The sequence below is a fragment of the Trachurus japonicus genome, chromosome 9 (assembly GCF_045865225.1).
Source record: "Trachurus japonicus isolate A0001 chromosome 9, Traja_1.0".
NCBI classification, from domain to species: Eukaryota; Metazoa; Chordata; class Actinopteri; order Carangiformes; family Carangidae; genus Trachurus; species Trachurus japonicus.
The window spans coordinates 28,335,081-28,350,720 of record NC_140915.1 but is presented as its reverse complement, the minus strand read 5'-3'; the positions used below and the strand labels follow the sequence as shown (position 1 = coordinate 28,350,720).

General features: G+C 42.1%; 1 protein-coding gene across 2 annotated transcripts; it reads left to right on the top strand.

Moving 5' to 3' along the window:
• Window positions 1-1,036: 1,036 nt before the first annotated feature.
• lzts1 (leucine zipper, putative tumor suppressor 1) lies at window positions 1,037-15,143 on the top strand. Of its 2 annotated transcripts, none has more exons than XM_085787125.1 (9): window positions 1,037-1,243; window positions 9,479-9,825; window positions 9,912-10,040; window positions 11,748-11,910; window positions 12,018-12,406; window positions 12,522-12,695; window positions 12,858-12,989; window positions 13,320-13,514; window positions 13,826-14,957. In XM_085787125.1, exons 2-9 carry the CDS (start codon window positions 9,595-9,597, stop codon window positions 14,369-14,371), a joined length of 1,959 nt encoding a protein of 652 aa, XP_085643251.1. In that variant the 5' UTR covers window positions 1,037-1,243; window positions 9,479-9,594; the 3' UTR covers window positions 14,372-14,957. The 2 variants fall into 2 exon arrangements, with proteins under 2 accessions (XP_085643251.1, XP_085643250.1); XM_085787124.1 differs by lacking the exon at window positions 1,037-1,243 and adding an exon at window positions 7,808-7,989 and having other exon boundaries at window positions 13,826-15,143.
• The last annotated feature ends 497 nt before the right edge of the window (window positions 15,144-15,640 follow it).

Genomic DNA, 15,640 nt, shown 5'->3' with positions numbered 1-15,640 from the left:
TTCAAACTTTTTGTATTGTATTAATTGTGAGAAAGACAGGAAGGTTTGATCCCTCTAATTGTGATGCAGCAGTTGCTGAGAGTTTGGGGGCAAAAGATTAAGAAAGAGAAAGCTGTAAAAGAGGGAAGAAAGAAGAAAGAGGAAGATAACAGGAACAACACGAGCACCCTGACAGGCACACAAGAAAGTGATGGACACAGAGAGACAAAACAGGAGCTGAGGCAGAGCGAGTGGAGGATGTACTTGCATGTCAAATGGGTACTCGGCCAAGATTGCACTGTGGGGTTATAACCTGAACTGGTACCATTTATTCAACTCATCTGTTACATAAATAAACCAAAACACAACATATCTGCCCCTGGCTTCCTGTGTGTGTGAGAGCCAATGGATTCAGTTAGATCAGTGAAGCAGCAGTGCATGGTGGGTAACAGCATGGGTGAGTCATGAGCCCAGCAGCCACTTGATAACTTACTTGCAGGTACACACATATGCACACATATAGACATTTGTTCATCTAAATGGAGTTGCACAAATGGACATGCGATAACAGCAGATGGGCTGCAGGTGGATAAATTCCTACACTGCTGCAAAGACTCAAACACAGATACACAGACCACTTGGAGACATTGTATGTGGATTAGAAGTGTAGGCAGGGATGATGTGCTGTATGTAGGCATACAGAGGCAGTGAGTGAGTTAAGATAAAAAGCAGAGCTGCTGGGCAAATGCCAGGAAAAGAGAAAAGGAGAGGGACAGGTACAGAGGGAGAGACGGGTAAAGAGAACAGGGTATGAAAGGGAAAAAAACACACCACGATCCACACAACTTAAGAGAAATGCATGTAAGAGGTGGGAGAGGCACGCAGCAGTGGGAGGGAGGGAGTGTTGGGTGCTCAGAGTGAAGGAAAGAGAGCGAGGGAGTTCAGAAGGGAGGCAACAAGGATACACTGTAAAAGAGAGGGAGGGGAGCGAGAGGAAGAGCATGTTTGTGGAGGAATGTGACAGTGTTCAGTGTATGGGAGATGGGACGGACTGATTGCACCATACCAGGTGTTGAAGAGGGGTGAGCAGGGGACTCACAGAGAACATCAGCAACAACAGCAGACTAGTCTTTCTCTCCACCACAGCACTGCCAGCTAGTATATCCTGCTGGAAGTGGTTTGTCTACACTGATCCACACAGCCCTGGGAGACAGAGCAGCAGAAGCAGTGACTGTGACTGTGGGGCAGGAAGACTCTAATGGAGGTAAGTCACCTCCAGCCGGGCTTGGAGAAAGGTTATGGATGTTTGACTGGATGTGACAAGGGAAAAATGTCAGGGCTCACAGCCTTTGCACCTTCAAACAGGAGTAAACCTGAGTGGCACCAGCAAATCCCACAGATCAGAGTGTGTGCGATTTGTGTAGTGGAGTTGTCCTGACGTGGCTTGTGTTAAGTTTTTTTTTAAATTTTTGTTAAGTTTGTTCTAAGTGAGGAACAAAATGTAAATTAGGCTCATTTTAGTGCCACACTGAATTATGTCTGTTGTTTACATGGTTAAACATTCTGACTGAACCAAAGTTTGGCTGTGTGGAAGCAGTCCAAGTCTTTTGCTACTCTTAATATGCAATCTGCATTTCAAATTAAAAGCATCTCTGTGTTTGAGGACATGCCAGCTCTGCATGAAATGTTTGTTTTGAACTTTTTTTTTCATTGCAGGAAACTGCCAGTCGTATACTTAAATTTCAGCACAGTCATTCAGGACAAACTATTGTTTTTAAACTGATGAAATAATAGGGCACATTGAGGGGCTCTATTTAAATGTTACACTATACACAACAATTTAGAGAAATAAATAGCACTGGACTCAGAGACAGTTGTTATTAGTATAGTTAGCATGAATTAACGTGCCCATCTAAGTAGGCCCCACCCTATGATTTTCTAAAGAAATTGGTTGCACTGCTTTTAAATATTTTCCTGATTTTGTTGTATAATTAATGGTAACTCAAGGAGGTGAATAATTTACCCTTTGTACTTCCAGTTTCAGTGCTGTCACACCTGTAATGTATGCGCTGAGACTTGCAGGCATCATGAATTACTATGCATTGTGCTGGTGACACTGTGGAGTGATGAGCACCTGTTCAGGCACGTTCAGCTTTCCTCTGTCCTCTAACGTATTGTTAGTGTCTAACTTATTGGAGAAAAACAAATCATCAGGAGATGGTGTGGAGGCTGAGAGTGGCAACAATGGTGCTCTTACGATGGAGCATGGTCTTTTGTTTTCTTTTTATGTAATTTTATATCTTTTATATTTTCGTTAGGGGAATTAACACAGCTTAGTTCTTTGTCTGTGGTGTGTGTCACACCACTGGAGCTGTCATGACCTGCTAAAGATGTGGCTTCCTAAAAATAACTGTCCCAGATACCCAAATACAGCATCTTTCCATGAGTGAAGGCTCTACAGTATGTCAGAGAAGTGCAGCATCTCACCACCTTTTAGAGTTTCAGACTCATGGTGATGTTGCAGAGTTTTCAATTTTGCGGTAATGATTCCCATAAAGCTTTTCAGAAATAGAGTTACACTCAAATGTTATAAGAACCAACAGAACAAATGTGCACAGCGGGTAAATGTCAGCCATGACGTGTGTTAGTTATGACATTTTTAACAGCTGAAAAGAACCATGTAGAATTTCCTTTTAACAGACAATGTAGCATTACGAGGTTAGAGGGCTTTTACTTTAGAGCTGAGCACAGGTATCGCCTGCAGCACATACTTTCAGCTGCTCAGGATGATATAGACCCCTGAAAGTGATCTCATTGTGTCTTATTTTACTCCCACATTACACCATCCACACAGAGAGAGAGAGAGGATGGAAGGATGGTTATGCAAACTTTATCACTTTCATCAGCTTACAGGGTCAATTGGCCTCAGTGCCAGAAAAGACCTCTTTCTTCTCCACCTATGCATGTCACTCAACTTTAATATTGAGTCTAACTATGAAAAAAACTACGAAAAATGCCAACCCTATGTAAAACTTCACTTTACTTTATTACTAAGTAAACAATGTTTAGCTGTCACTTGTATTTGAAACATAATTTCATGAAATACTGCCTCAAGACCAGGACAAAAAAATGTCTGCAATCTGGAAACTGATCTGCCACCAGTAACAGGCAAATAGAAGAGTTATGGCTCCTTCAATTTGACAAGTGTGCCTTCCTTGCTGAAAGCTCAATAATAGTACAAATAATAATCTGACACCACAACAAAGCTTTTATGACAATCCATCAAGTATAAATTCCTTATTTATAGCGCTGTCATATCATGCATTAATGACACGGCCTGTTCAAAACAAGTGCTCGGTAATGGAAAAGGTAAATATTTGTGGTTAATGGATGGGCCATAATTCAAAAGGGTCTAAAAATATTTGCACTTGTTACAATACATTTTCACTTTCTCTTTTTAGAGTGGGATAAAAGCCTTTGAATTAAATATTTTATGACAGAGGAGTTGGCCGGTGATCTGCTGTATCTAACCATAGACACATGCAGCTCTTTGCTGGACAGAATCCAGGGCATCACATAAGTTTGAGCTATCACGGAAAAGTGCAGGGGCACATTGTAAGGCCATGATCAGTCTTGAATGGGTGGATGCAGCTCAATAAAGACATATAAAAGGAAATTTCAGTTATTTAATTTTAGGACTCCTTAAATGCATGAGCATCAATTCCCATCCTTGTTGTAGCGCTAAGGGCGCCCATTTAGACTCCATTAAAAATACATTTTCCTCTATACTCCAGCTGGCAAGGTTATGCAAATGCCTGTACTACAGGAGCAGTAGTTGGCCAGCCATACGAACCCAGTGAGCAGTGCAGACAACCACCTTATCTATTAAAATCCAAGGAGGTGGATTGTTTGGTTGACCTAATGTCTCATTTGGATGCATATAATAGCATCTGAGTGCAATCTAATTTCAGCAGGGAGCCTCTCACTAAAAGCTGGCCTTAAGTCAAAAATGTGGCCACACGGCTGCCAATAGAAGAGACAGATATCGAATTACTGTAATGAGAAATACATGTTTTACTCATATAATTTAGATTTATGAGCCATTCTTAAAGAAAATTCTGCATTTAAACCTTATTTATAAAGTTTTAAACAGAGGGGACGTTGGCTGTTTTCTGGATAATATAACAGTTATAATGCAGTTTATCTCCACAGAATATAAATCTCTCTTTCACACTATCTATCCATGTCTGTCTCTTTCTCTTTCTGTGCCTCTCTCTCTCTCTATGCCTGGTAGTCCATCTCTTCACTCTGGGGTGGTAATGAGTGTCTGGTATTCTGCTCTTCAGCACTGAAGCCCTATTCATGCTCAATCTCCTTTACAATGCACTAAAAGGATTACCCAATTAGCTGCTATTGGATGCTATTGTGTGTGTGCGTGTGTGTGTGTGTGTGTGTGTGTGTGTGTGTGTGTGTATGGGTGTGTCAGTTCGTGCTTGGCCACCGGATGGATGTGTTAGCAGTGAAAGTGAAAGATAGATGGCTGTCTCTATCCCACACCTCACTCCCAGTTGATGTTCTGCTGGAGGCCACATTACTCATCCCAGCAACTCAGCCACAGTGAGTAAGACACAAGACTGGGAAGTGTATGTCAGTGTGTGCGTGCGTGTGTGCGTGTGTGTGTGAGACTGAGATTTTGATAGACCTTAGAGAATGACAGAGGAAGAGACAGGGTATAGCTTCTCAATAATTCAACGGGGCATCATTTTTAGGAAATGCACTCCCCTCTGTCACATGTGGGCTGTTTCTTCTACCTCTGTGAATTTGTGAGTTTAATTTCCACTTTATCATGCCCCGGATAATAGGGAATGCCTGCTTCATTACATGTGAAACATCAGTTACTTTGTGTGTATCCCCAATCAATGCTAGTTATCTAACGCATTACATCACACTGGGAGCAGTATGTTCAATGTTTTGTATTCAAGGGATCAAACAGTACCATAAAGATTGACTTAGACTGATGCCGCCAACAGAATTAAAGGGACAATTCAGTAGGTTTCACTGTGCCGTGACATCACATTCATTCAGTTGCCAGATTATCCAAAGGGATTTACAAGGGTGTGGTTTTATTCCTGGTGTAATTTGGCTAATTTATTATAACACATGCTGCCCTCAAAAGACTAAAACCAGCAATGAATTACTAACAAGTGTTTCCTATGAAGAGTACAGTCTTATGGTTCCCAGTACATGTTGATGCATACATCATCCCCATGATGATATGAATGATGTTAATTACACTATTTCCAGCTTTGTACACAAGGTTACTCTTCAGTAGTCAACTTGACTTTGTGGCTCTTTCAAAAAAACAAAACAAATAAAAGGTCTGAAAAATAACTGTAGTGATGTCTTTCAGCCTTCACTCTGAGGCTTTATTTCATTTTTTAATGGGAAGCTGCATAGTGGAGGCAAAGGCATTCACTAATATAGTATAGAGAGTTTATAAAAAATAGTTTCATTATGGTGTTGTTGGACCTTGACCCATAAGACATGAAAGTCTTGGACATCTCACACTCTCAGTTCTCACAGTAATTCAAAGTTTAATTCCACAAGTCTTTTTTGTATTGTATTAAAATAAAAGTTTATATAGGTTGATAAACTGCAATATAAAACTGGCAGCAAAAACAAGGATAGTGTTTAAACATAATGGGCCTTCAAGTGAGGAGATACTGTGTATACAATTGTGCACCTCTTATGAACAAAGAACAGTAAGCTGCCCAGGACTGACCCAAAAAAACAGACACACTGAACCAGATAGATTACACATGCATCTGTCAGAAATTACCATATACACAGTGAGATTTAAAGTGATGCCATCTGGCACCGTGGCAGTGAAGAGATACAGTGAGAACAGAGCAGAGTTTCATGGTCATTGTGAGACAGGTATAAATCCTGGACCTTTATAGCAAACTGTCGCCTTCCACTGGCTGAGCTAATGGATTAGCTATGCTCTCTCTCTCTCTCTCTCTCTCTCTCTCTCTCTCTCTCTCTCTCGCTCTCTCGCTCTCTCTCTGCATGTGTGTGTATGTGTGTGTGTGTGTGTGTGTGCGGGGGGGGGGGGGGTTGGGGGTCGTATTGTCAGCTGGTCTTGTGCAGGACAGGGCTTTGTGTCATGCAGGTCAGCTGGGGCTCCAGACCCCCGCCCCACACACACGTGTCACCCCCTGCCTACACACATAGACACACAAAAAACAAGTGCACACACTCTTTTGTGCAGACATTGAAAAACATGCAGCCAATCAGATATAAGATTAAATGTATGCATGTATCCACCCACACTCATACACCCCCATCCCACCTCACCAAAGGTCTTAAATCATGCTGTCCACTCAAAAGCCATCAGGTCAGACCATTTGTACTTCTTATTAAAATGGATGGAGCAGTACTAATAATGAAAAAAAGGTTTTATCATCGCTTTAATATTTGAATCTAATAGAAGTGAAATGGGCCGAATGTTGCAGCAGACGAGTGGGAGCATAAAAGTGAAATTGCAGGGTCATTGTTCAGACAAGCAGCTCAGAGCTCTGAACAGGACTAATGGAGAAACAATAGCAGAAGAGTGAACAGTGCCGCTTAAAAAGATTATGGTAGATCCACAGAGATACTGTACATTATTTGAAAAATGTGTTATGAAAACATTTTACGGTAAATCGCTTCAGACAATATGATGTAATAGGATGTAACCTTTACTGCAATTCTCTCTGCAAATGTTGAAAGATCACAGCAAATGGCCATGCTGTTTCCCACGCTTTGTTAGTTTAGTTCGGTTTTAACAAACTGATCTTGATATTGACTTATGTGTGAATCCGTTGTGTCGTATCTGTAGATACACGGTAAAGGTGTCTTTTTTCTTCACATTAAGGGAAAATACGCCTTTCCTTGTGACAAAAAATGGAGTGCAAGATTTACACTTGTTTTGTCAACAGCAGAGCTTTAGGGCCATATCTTTCCTGTTGTTGTTGTTGTTTGTTCATTTGGAACACAGTACCTTGTATATTCTCCTGTCGTCATGTGTGATTGTATTTCATCCACTAGGCGTTTTGTCACTCTGTGGGATGCTGACTGCTCTACTGCCTTAGAGAGACTTTGTGAAAGTGTGGGTTATTTGTGTGGATTGTGTAAAGGTGTGTGTAGGAGAGTGAGTCAGTGTGTGTACGTCTGAACAAACAGCATAAAGGAAGGATGGTGGTAAATCACTATAAAACTGAAGCTCTCCAGCCCTCTCATTGTGAGGACTAGTCATTTATTTAACACTCAAATATGGTCCTGGGCTGTTTGGGGAGAATACATCAACCGGCACACAAGAGTCCAAACAAAGAGCGGCACACTTCAACAGACAAAGAGCGAAAAGAGAAGGGAAAGCGCCTTTTTTTTCTCCTTCAGATGAAGTGTTGTTTGTTCAGGGTGGGTGCAGGGCACAGAGTGGGACGGATGGATGGAGGGAGGGACTGATGGAAGAAGGGAGGGTGGGAAGGATGAATGGTTATTACACAGTTAGTCGATGCACAAACGGGGGGTGTCTGCGGGTGATAGTGGGGAGAGGAGGGGGTGCACGAGGGGGTGTGAAAGATCTTTTGTGCAGGCCGTGAGTTAATCACTTGAGCGGCACACGCCAGTTCTATGGGAGCACATGTTGTACACTGACTCCCCTGGGGGGGAGCGGGAGGTCCCAAAACACACACACACACACACACACACAGCTGAATTTACATGTCAGTTACAATGCAAAGCTGGGCACAGGCCGATTAGAAAAGCAGGAAGACCCACCCCCTCCACAGAACAGTTAGCAGACCCTCCTGGCCGCGGTGATAGTGTGAGCTCTGCATTTGCTGCTGGTTCATTCAAGGCCGTGCACACACACAGACACACACATGCCCGCCTGTTCGGTTTCTCCGTGACTGGCTGGATGACTCTGCAGAGGCCTTGCTAAAGATGGATGCTTGGTTTGACCTGGCAGTAAGTAAAATCTATTGTCTCATTACTTCGGTCCCATGTCAGTAGTGGACGCTAATATGTGAGAGTGATAGTGAAGACTGGAGTTTGGATTTAGTGGCAGACATCCAAGCACAGTGGAGTAGAGGCAGTCACAGTCATGTCAGAGACTATTTACATCAGTGCCACTGGGGAATGCTTTGCTTTGTACTCGTGAAGGTACAAATTCAACATCATACACCATTACTCAACATCAGTAGTTGTTTATTTTGCAGAATATACTTTGAATTTCATTCTGGGAAACAAAAAAATCTAAACTGTTGCTGTGCTAGAAGATTTTCTTTTCATGATTGGAAGGTTTCTTGCAATTTACAGCAGTCTTTTATTTCCTCTGTTCACCTCAAATACTCTGTCAGCTTCTTCCTCTGTCTTAACCACCGCTCTGTGTCTGTGTATACTGCTCTGTCTCACTTAGTGTCCCCCTGAAATTCTGCTGCCATAATTCTCCTCATCATGAAACATCTATTTTGTACATGTCTCATCTAACTTATCCTTGTTTTCTGGGTGATGAAAAGTGACAGACTTGATCAGTGCTCGCTCCTTCATTTAGCATTTTCCCCTTCACTCATCAAACACCTCATAAGAAAATGACACTGACAGCTATTTGCCTCCTTTCTAACATCATGCAACCAATAATTATGGATTAGTCTCAAGCCAAATGCAATGTACACTAACGTGAATTACAGCAGCACATTAGTCACAGGCTTTGTTGCTGTAGCTATTATAAAATGGTTAAAGACTGAGGACCAGGTGGTTAGAGGAGCCCACAAGCCAGATCAGCCACTGTGGAGCCTCTCTGTGTTTTCCCCTGTGGCTCAGAGATCATGACTATAGCAACATCTGAGGTCTGGTCGCCTTTAAAACAGAGGTGGGGAAAGTGGATAGAGAGCATCTCTAGTAACTCTGTTTAATATCTTTGCAGATTGTAAAGGATAATGTTAACATATCTCCACCCTGTCTTTATTCATTTACAATTTAAGCTAATCACATCATTATAATTGGAATATTTCTGTGTGTGGTCTGTCTATACAATGTTCAACGGTGCAACAGCAAATACAAAATAATCACACAGTGTTAGTTAGATGGTAGCACTTGCCAAGTGTTGAGCAGGCAGTAAGTAGCGTAACTGGCAGTTTGTTTAGAGGAAGGGCACCCAAAGGGATATTTGTCAAATTCAACGGTTGAGCCATAAATCTAGACACACAAAGCCAGGCAGAATGCCAAGACGGACGTTTCTTTGCTTTGTTTGTTTTGCAAATGTGAACACACCTGCTTCAGTACAACACGTCTGGACTCAGGGAGAAACAATAAAATTAAACAACACTAGAAAATTGATAAAAATCTGAGGAAACTACTATATGACTTTGGCCTTCAATGAAAATTTGATGTGTTCCATGATCAGTGTTTATCTTTGTATTACGTAACTATGTGACATACCTTTCTTGATCTGCAGATGAAGCCCCTGACTGTACATCTCTGTGGTCATGACTTATGTCCTCACATCTCTTCCGTCTGACTTGACCACCTGGACTTCAGCCCCACCACGTGCTCATCTATGCCTGCAGGATCATGGGTAGTGTCAGCAGCCTCATCAACAGCAACAGCCTAAACAGCAAGCACTGCAAGGCGTCTGAACATAGGTTAAAAAAGGGAACAAACCATCACAGAAAGAGTGGAGGTTGCAGCCTTGACGGGTTATTGAAGTGCGGCTTCACTCAGGGCTCCTCATCCACCGCTTATCCCTCGAAGGGCCTCGCCCACTCCAGGTCAGGACGAAGTGAGGATTTTTTTTACATCAAGGTGAGAATCCATGCCTCGTGTCACATTTAGATAACAACATACATTGCACTGCTCTTAGATCAAATGTTTATCGTGTTTCACACAAGGTGAGCCATAAACCGAGGTCAGTGTATCAAAGAGGAGGATCAATGGAGGACCGAGGGAACAGAGACGGGGAATCAGATGGGCGACTGCAACCAAAGCTGCTGCTCATGTCAGGGAAAATGACTGAGAGGGTGAGTGAAATGACAATTTCCTCTTTCATGCTCTACCCAAGACACAAGATTAGAATTTAAAGGTAGGCCTATAGTTCACATTTTGGGGAAATATCCATTTAGGCTCTCTCACAACAGGATTAATGGCAAACTGACATGTATGTGGTGAATATGCATCTTAGCGTAAAGACTAGACTTACACTGTATGTGTAAAACAATATTTTTCAGTTTCAGGGGCTCTGTGTTGTAAGTAGCCTACTAATTCTTGACTGATAGCAGTTGCCAGGCAACACAGAGACTCCAATATGTCAACGCTCACAACAAAGCACATAGGCCTACCTAGTACTCTCGTGAAAAAATGGCAAATTGACAATTTACAACTTTGTTTTTTATACAGATAAACAAACAAGATATACTGTTAATTAGTGATCTTTAGATGTGCTATGAAGCAAATTTTGTTACAGCGCCAGGCGAGGTTTTTAGCCTTGTTTCCGGTCCATTATTCACATGAAGCTGCAATATTGCAACAGCCTTCTAATCCAACTCTTGGCAAGAAAGTGGATAAGTGCTTTTCCTTAATCATACCTTTAAGATATAGATATGAACTGCGATTATATGCCTTTACTGTGTATAATATGACAGGAACTATTGCTATGGTCTTTGTTATAATCATTAAAAAAATACTGCATAACTGCAAGACACTTTGAAAACCTCACAGTGGAGCTGAGGATAAAACACGCACGGCAGGTGGTTTAATAGGTAGCAGCCTTTCCATATTACCTGTACTGAACCTTCCCATCTTATTAATCACCCCCTCCCAGATTAATGACCTAAGAATGCCTTGATCTTCTCAGAGAAGTCATTTCTGTGCCAGGAATATGAAAGCAAACGGAGACTCCTTCAATAGGTTTTTATTCCTCTGGGGCAAGAAGGGGGGAATGGAGAGGAATAGGAAGCAGCTTTAAAAGAGACAGAGCAGAGAATAAAGGAGAAAAGAGAGAGAGAGAGATCGAGGGCCAACGAGAGTTTAAGGGATAGAAAGAGAGAGAGAGAGAGAGAGAGAGAGAGAGAGAGAGGGAGAGAGAAAACAACGAAAGGCATCCCAGTCATGAAGTCAGTGAGAAGGAATGCTGAGCTCACAAGCTTTACCTCTTCCACTTCAGCAGTAGCTCATATTATTAATATCACAGAGAGGAGCTATTCATCTTCCCCTCAGACAGCACATGGGGGAGAGATGCGGGTTGTAGAAGGGAGGAAAAGAGGACAGAAAGGAGGGGAGGTATGGTACTGCCTGTGACGTTGCTGGACAGCACAGATGGGGCATGTGGAGTATAAGTTCATCTTTGAAATGAGTTTTCTCCATTATGACAGTCTAGTGAATTTTACTTGCAACTACGGTTGTGTGGCTTTTAATACTGTCAGCTTGTAGTGAAGCAATTCTGCATGCTTCACTGGTTCTATTTCTAATATGAAAAGGCATGATTGGAAAAAACATCTATCCCTTTCATTTGTACAGACTTCCACCACGTGACAATATTTATCTCTCTGAAAGCCCCTTATTATGATTTTCAAGTTTCAGAATGTGACTCATCCTCGGCTTGTTTGTATTTTCCATCACAGTACAAAAGGATTTTCTTTTTGCTGTGCTGTCAGCTAAGAGAAGCTGCTGAATATGAAAACAAAAATAGGGGAGAGCACCCCTCACTGTGTGTCATTTCACTCTTTCAGACCTCCGCTGAGAAGTCATTGGTCCGTTCCACTGCCTTCAAGCCTGTGATTCCCAGGAGCACATCCTCCACAGAGACAGGCCGGAGCAGTCTGGACCGCATCCTCTGTCCTCTGGAGAAAGCAAAGAGTCCTGACGTTAGACACAAGCAAGACGCCTTCTCAGGTCTTTGCCTATATTCTCTATCGGTACACGATAAAGTGATAAATAGATCATTCAGCTTGAATGACAAATTACATTTAAAGTCAAATGTCATTTTTTTTCCCTTTCAGGGACTCTTTCAGACTCTGGACGTAACTCCATGTCTAGCCTGCCCACCCACAGCACCAGCGGCAGCCTAAGTGCTTCCACAGGCCCTGTCAGTCACAGTGACGGCAGCTCAGCTCCAGCAAACAGCCTCAGCAAGGGAGTACAACCCAGTTTGCCTTCATGGGTCAATGGGAATAGCACTAACCTTGACTGTAGCTACAGGGCTGTTTTAAACAGCAGTGGGATGGCGTCTAAGGCTAATGGGGCTGGCTCCCCACTTTCTGCAGATGAGCCAAGTCCTCTCTCCGAAACTGCAGGTGGGATTCGCTCTCCCATTACCACAGATGAGTCACTGATTGAACGTCTGGAACAAAGGCTGCTGGAAAGAGAGAGTGAGCTGCAGGAGCTACAGGTACCAAGCTTTAATTAAAAAAGCATGTGTTCTCGATCAAGATCAGTAACACTCATTTGTAGCTGGACGGACAACTGTCTGGGACTTTGTAAATTAATTTCTGTTCACCCAACAGGTGAGTTTTGAGGAGAAGGAAGCAGACACCTGCCAGCTGTTTGAGGACAGACAAAAGTATTGTGCTGAGGAAATGGAGGGGCTGAAACAGCGATGCTCCACAAAGCTGCGACAAGTGTCCCAAATGGCTGCAAAAGCCCATCAAGCACTTCAGCAGCAGGTCATCCAGCTCCAGGTCAGCCAAACTCCACTTCTCTGGTTCTTTATCCCATTGAGCCTAATCCTTGCCAACACTTCAGTGAATGCATCTATAAATCACACAAGGCTCAGTGCTTAACCATAAGCAGGTGACACCTTGCACACAATTTTGTGAAATTAATAATGAACTCTTGTACAGGCAGAGAAGGAGAGGCTTCAGGAAGACATCTCAAGGTTAACCCAAGAGAAGGATCTTGTTCAGCTCAGACTGAAAACCTACGAAACGGCGAGCACACAGTTGGCTCCAACACTGGAGGAAACTCAGTGGGAGGTCAGTCATGAGTCACATGTGTGAGATCAGCTCGATTTGAAACCTTGCAACATACAACACAATCTGGTACCCCCCTCCTGCAGGGGTGTGGAGACATGGCATTTTTCCATCACCAGAGGAAAAATCCAAAATGTTGTATCATGCCTATAAGAAGAAACTGAAATGCATCATAAAGGAGTGGAAGATATCAACTTTCCCATTTTCCTCAGTAGTTCACAATGCTGCCCCGTTACATCATGAACATGACTTGCTTTTACTGAATCAAAACCCCCTGTTTGCCAAAAATATTTAACTGTTTCACCTTCAAAATTGCCTCTTGTCCAAATGTAGGTGTGCCAGAAGACAGGCGAGATCTCCCTGTTGAAGCAGCAGCTGAGAGACAGCCAGGCGGACATCAGCCACAAGCTGAATGAGATAGTCAGCCTGAGGGTGTCACTGAAGGAGAACACAGCCAAGATGGAGACGCTCCAAAAACAGAATAAAGACAATGAAGACAAACTCCACTCCCGCACTATAGAAGTCGAGGTTAGTCTGTCAGTGATTTAATGACAATTCACTGCACAATGGAGTTCAAGTAAAGAGTGCTGTGAATTAAATGCCCACACAGTACTTTTAAGATGAAGGGACTTTTAGTTGGGAATTATACCTACTATTATGTGCTACACTCAACTGCAACCTTCAGACCTTTCAATGTCCTTGTTTTAGAAGACATATATAATCACAGTCCTACTTTTAGAGAGTTTATTTGACACTTTGCATGATTAGGCCTGTTATATCAGTCAGGATAATCATCTTAATTGCTGCCTATGTCTGAATATTTTCCATTTTTAATTCAGGTTTGCCAAAATGAACTCCAGCGGAAGAAGAATGAGGCTGATTTGCTGAGAGAGAAAGTGGGCAATCTAGAGAAAGACGTTCAGGGAATGAAACAGGAACTGGCCACTGCCAAAGAGCAGAGGCAGCAACACAGTTTGCAACTTGAGGCAAATGCCCAGACTCAGGCTTCAGGGAGTCTAATCCAAGGCTCAGACTCCCCTGCTCAGGGCCACGAGGAGAACAGGGAACACATCTCCAACGACCAACTCCAGAGTGAAGTTGAGAGACTGAAGCAGCAGCTCAGGGAGGAGAAGGACGCTCAGGAGAAGCTGGCCAACAACTTTGAGCAGGAGAGGCAGACGTGGAACAAGGAGAAAGACAGGGTCATCAAGTACCAGAAGCAACTCCAGATCAACTACCTGCAGATGCACAAGAAGAACCAGGACCTGGAGAGGATCTTGAAGGAGCTGACCTCTGAACTGGAGAGCCGGACAGAGCTAGGCATGGACCTTACCTACAGCTCAGGGTTACAAACATATGACGATGTTATTGCCACAGAGATTTGATGGGAGCACTCACTCACATGCTAGAACTGATACTTACACTGAACTGTTTTGGTGCCACAAATACTTGTGTATGTAAATGTCACATGGAACACTGCAAACACTGGAGCTCACTCACTGTTGTTAGTGTTCAAGGTCTATTTAATAGAATATATACATTTAGTATGTTTTTGAGTCGAGAGCGTGAAAAACAGTGAGATTACTGTATGCTTAGCTCTTTGTGATGACACTGTTAGTACTTCTTTAAAAGTTTAAAAACAACAACAAAAAACTAAGTTATTTAATGTTCATATGAGAATGTTTTATTTTTTTACCACATTATCTAAGGATCACTCATTCAACTCATGCACAACTTTGTCAGTTATTAATTGATACAGGCCAAACAATATACCTGACTCATCTGTTTCATGATTAATGTCTGACGATGACACACAATAAGCACGAGTGTGGTTGAACATCTGTCCCTCCAGAAAAGGACAGTGATTTATCATCTATTGTGTCTGGGTTCCTGAAGCTTCATTTACTTGGCCTTGTGTTTCTATGTTACTGTATTCTCCAAAAAAACAGTTGTAAACCATTTCCAACACAAATACATGTTAAAATCACTTTCAGCTGTCATATATTTTCACCAGTAAACAGATAAGAGTGCAATTAATATATATATTTTTATTAGATCTGCATGTTTTTTTTTGTTGTTCTCTAAATCTTGTAAGACTTTAAATACCTCTACTAATGAGGAGATTTGAATGATCAGTAAATACAACTCCACTAAGACACTTTGAAGTAGCTATTCAGGAATAACCATCTCACCACTGATCATACAGTATATTCATTTATTTTTGATGAGAAAAATCACTTGAAATGGGTTCAGGCAATTAGATTACATCTAACTGTCCTAATTAATTTACTATGGCTCCTTTTAACAAACATAAGCAGGGATTAAAATTTTAGCTCAGATGACAGTGAGTGCTTTGTTTAAGTAAACTGTAGGTCCAATGTCTAGACTACACAGAGAATAATACATTTATTATGCTATCAATATGTCATGTTAATGCACATACAGAACACTATTTACTACAGCAACTGTCATACCAAAGACAAATGCAAACTCTGAGATTCACTTTGTGGCGTGTGTTAGAGACAAAGAGAGAGGTTAAAGGGGGGTAGATAGTGTAAAATAAAAGCAAATATTTAAGAGAGAACCAAAAGTAAAAAGGTGGTCTCTTGGTAATAGCTTCATGAGAGTTAGCTGGCACTGTTCCACTTGGAGAC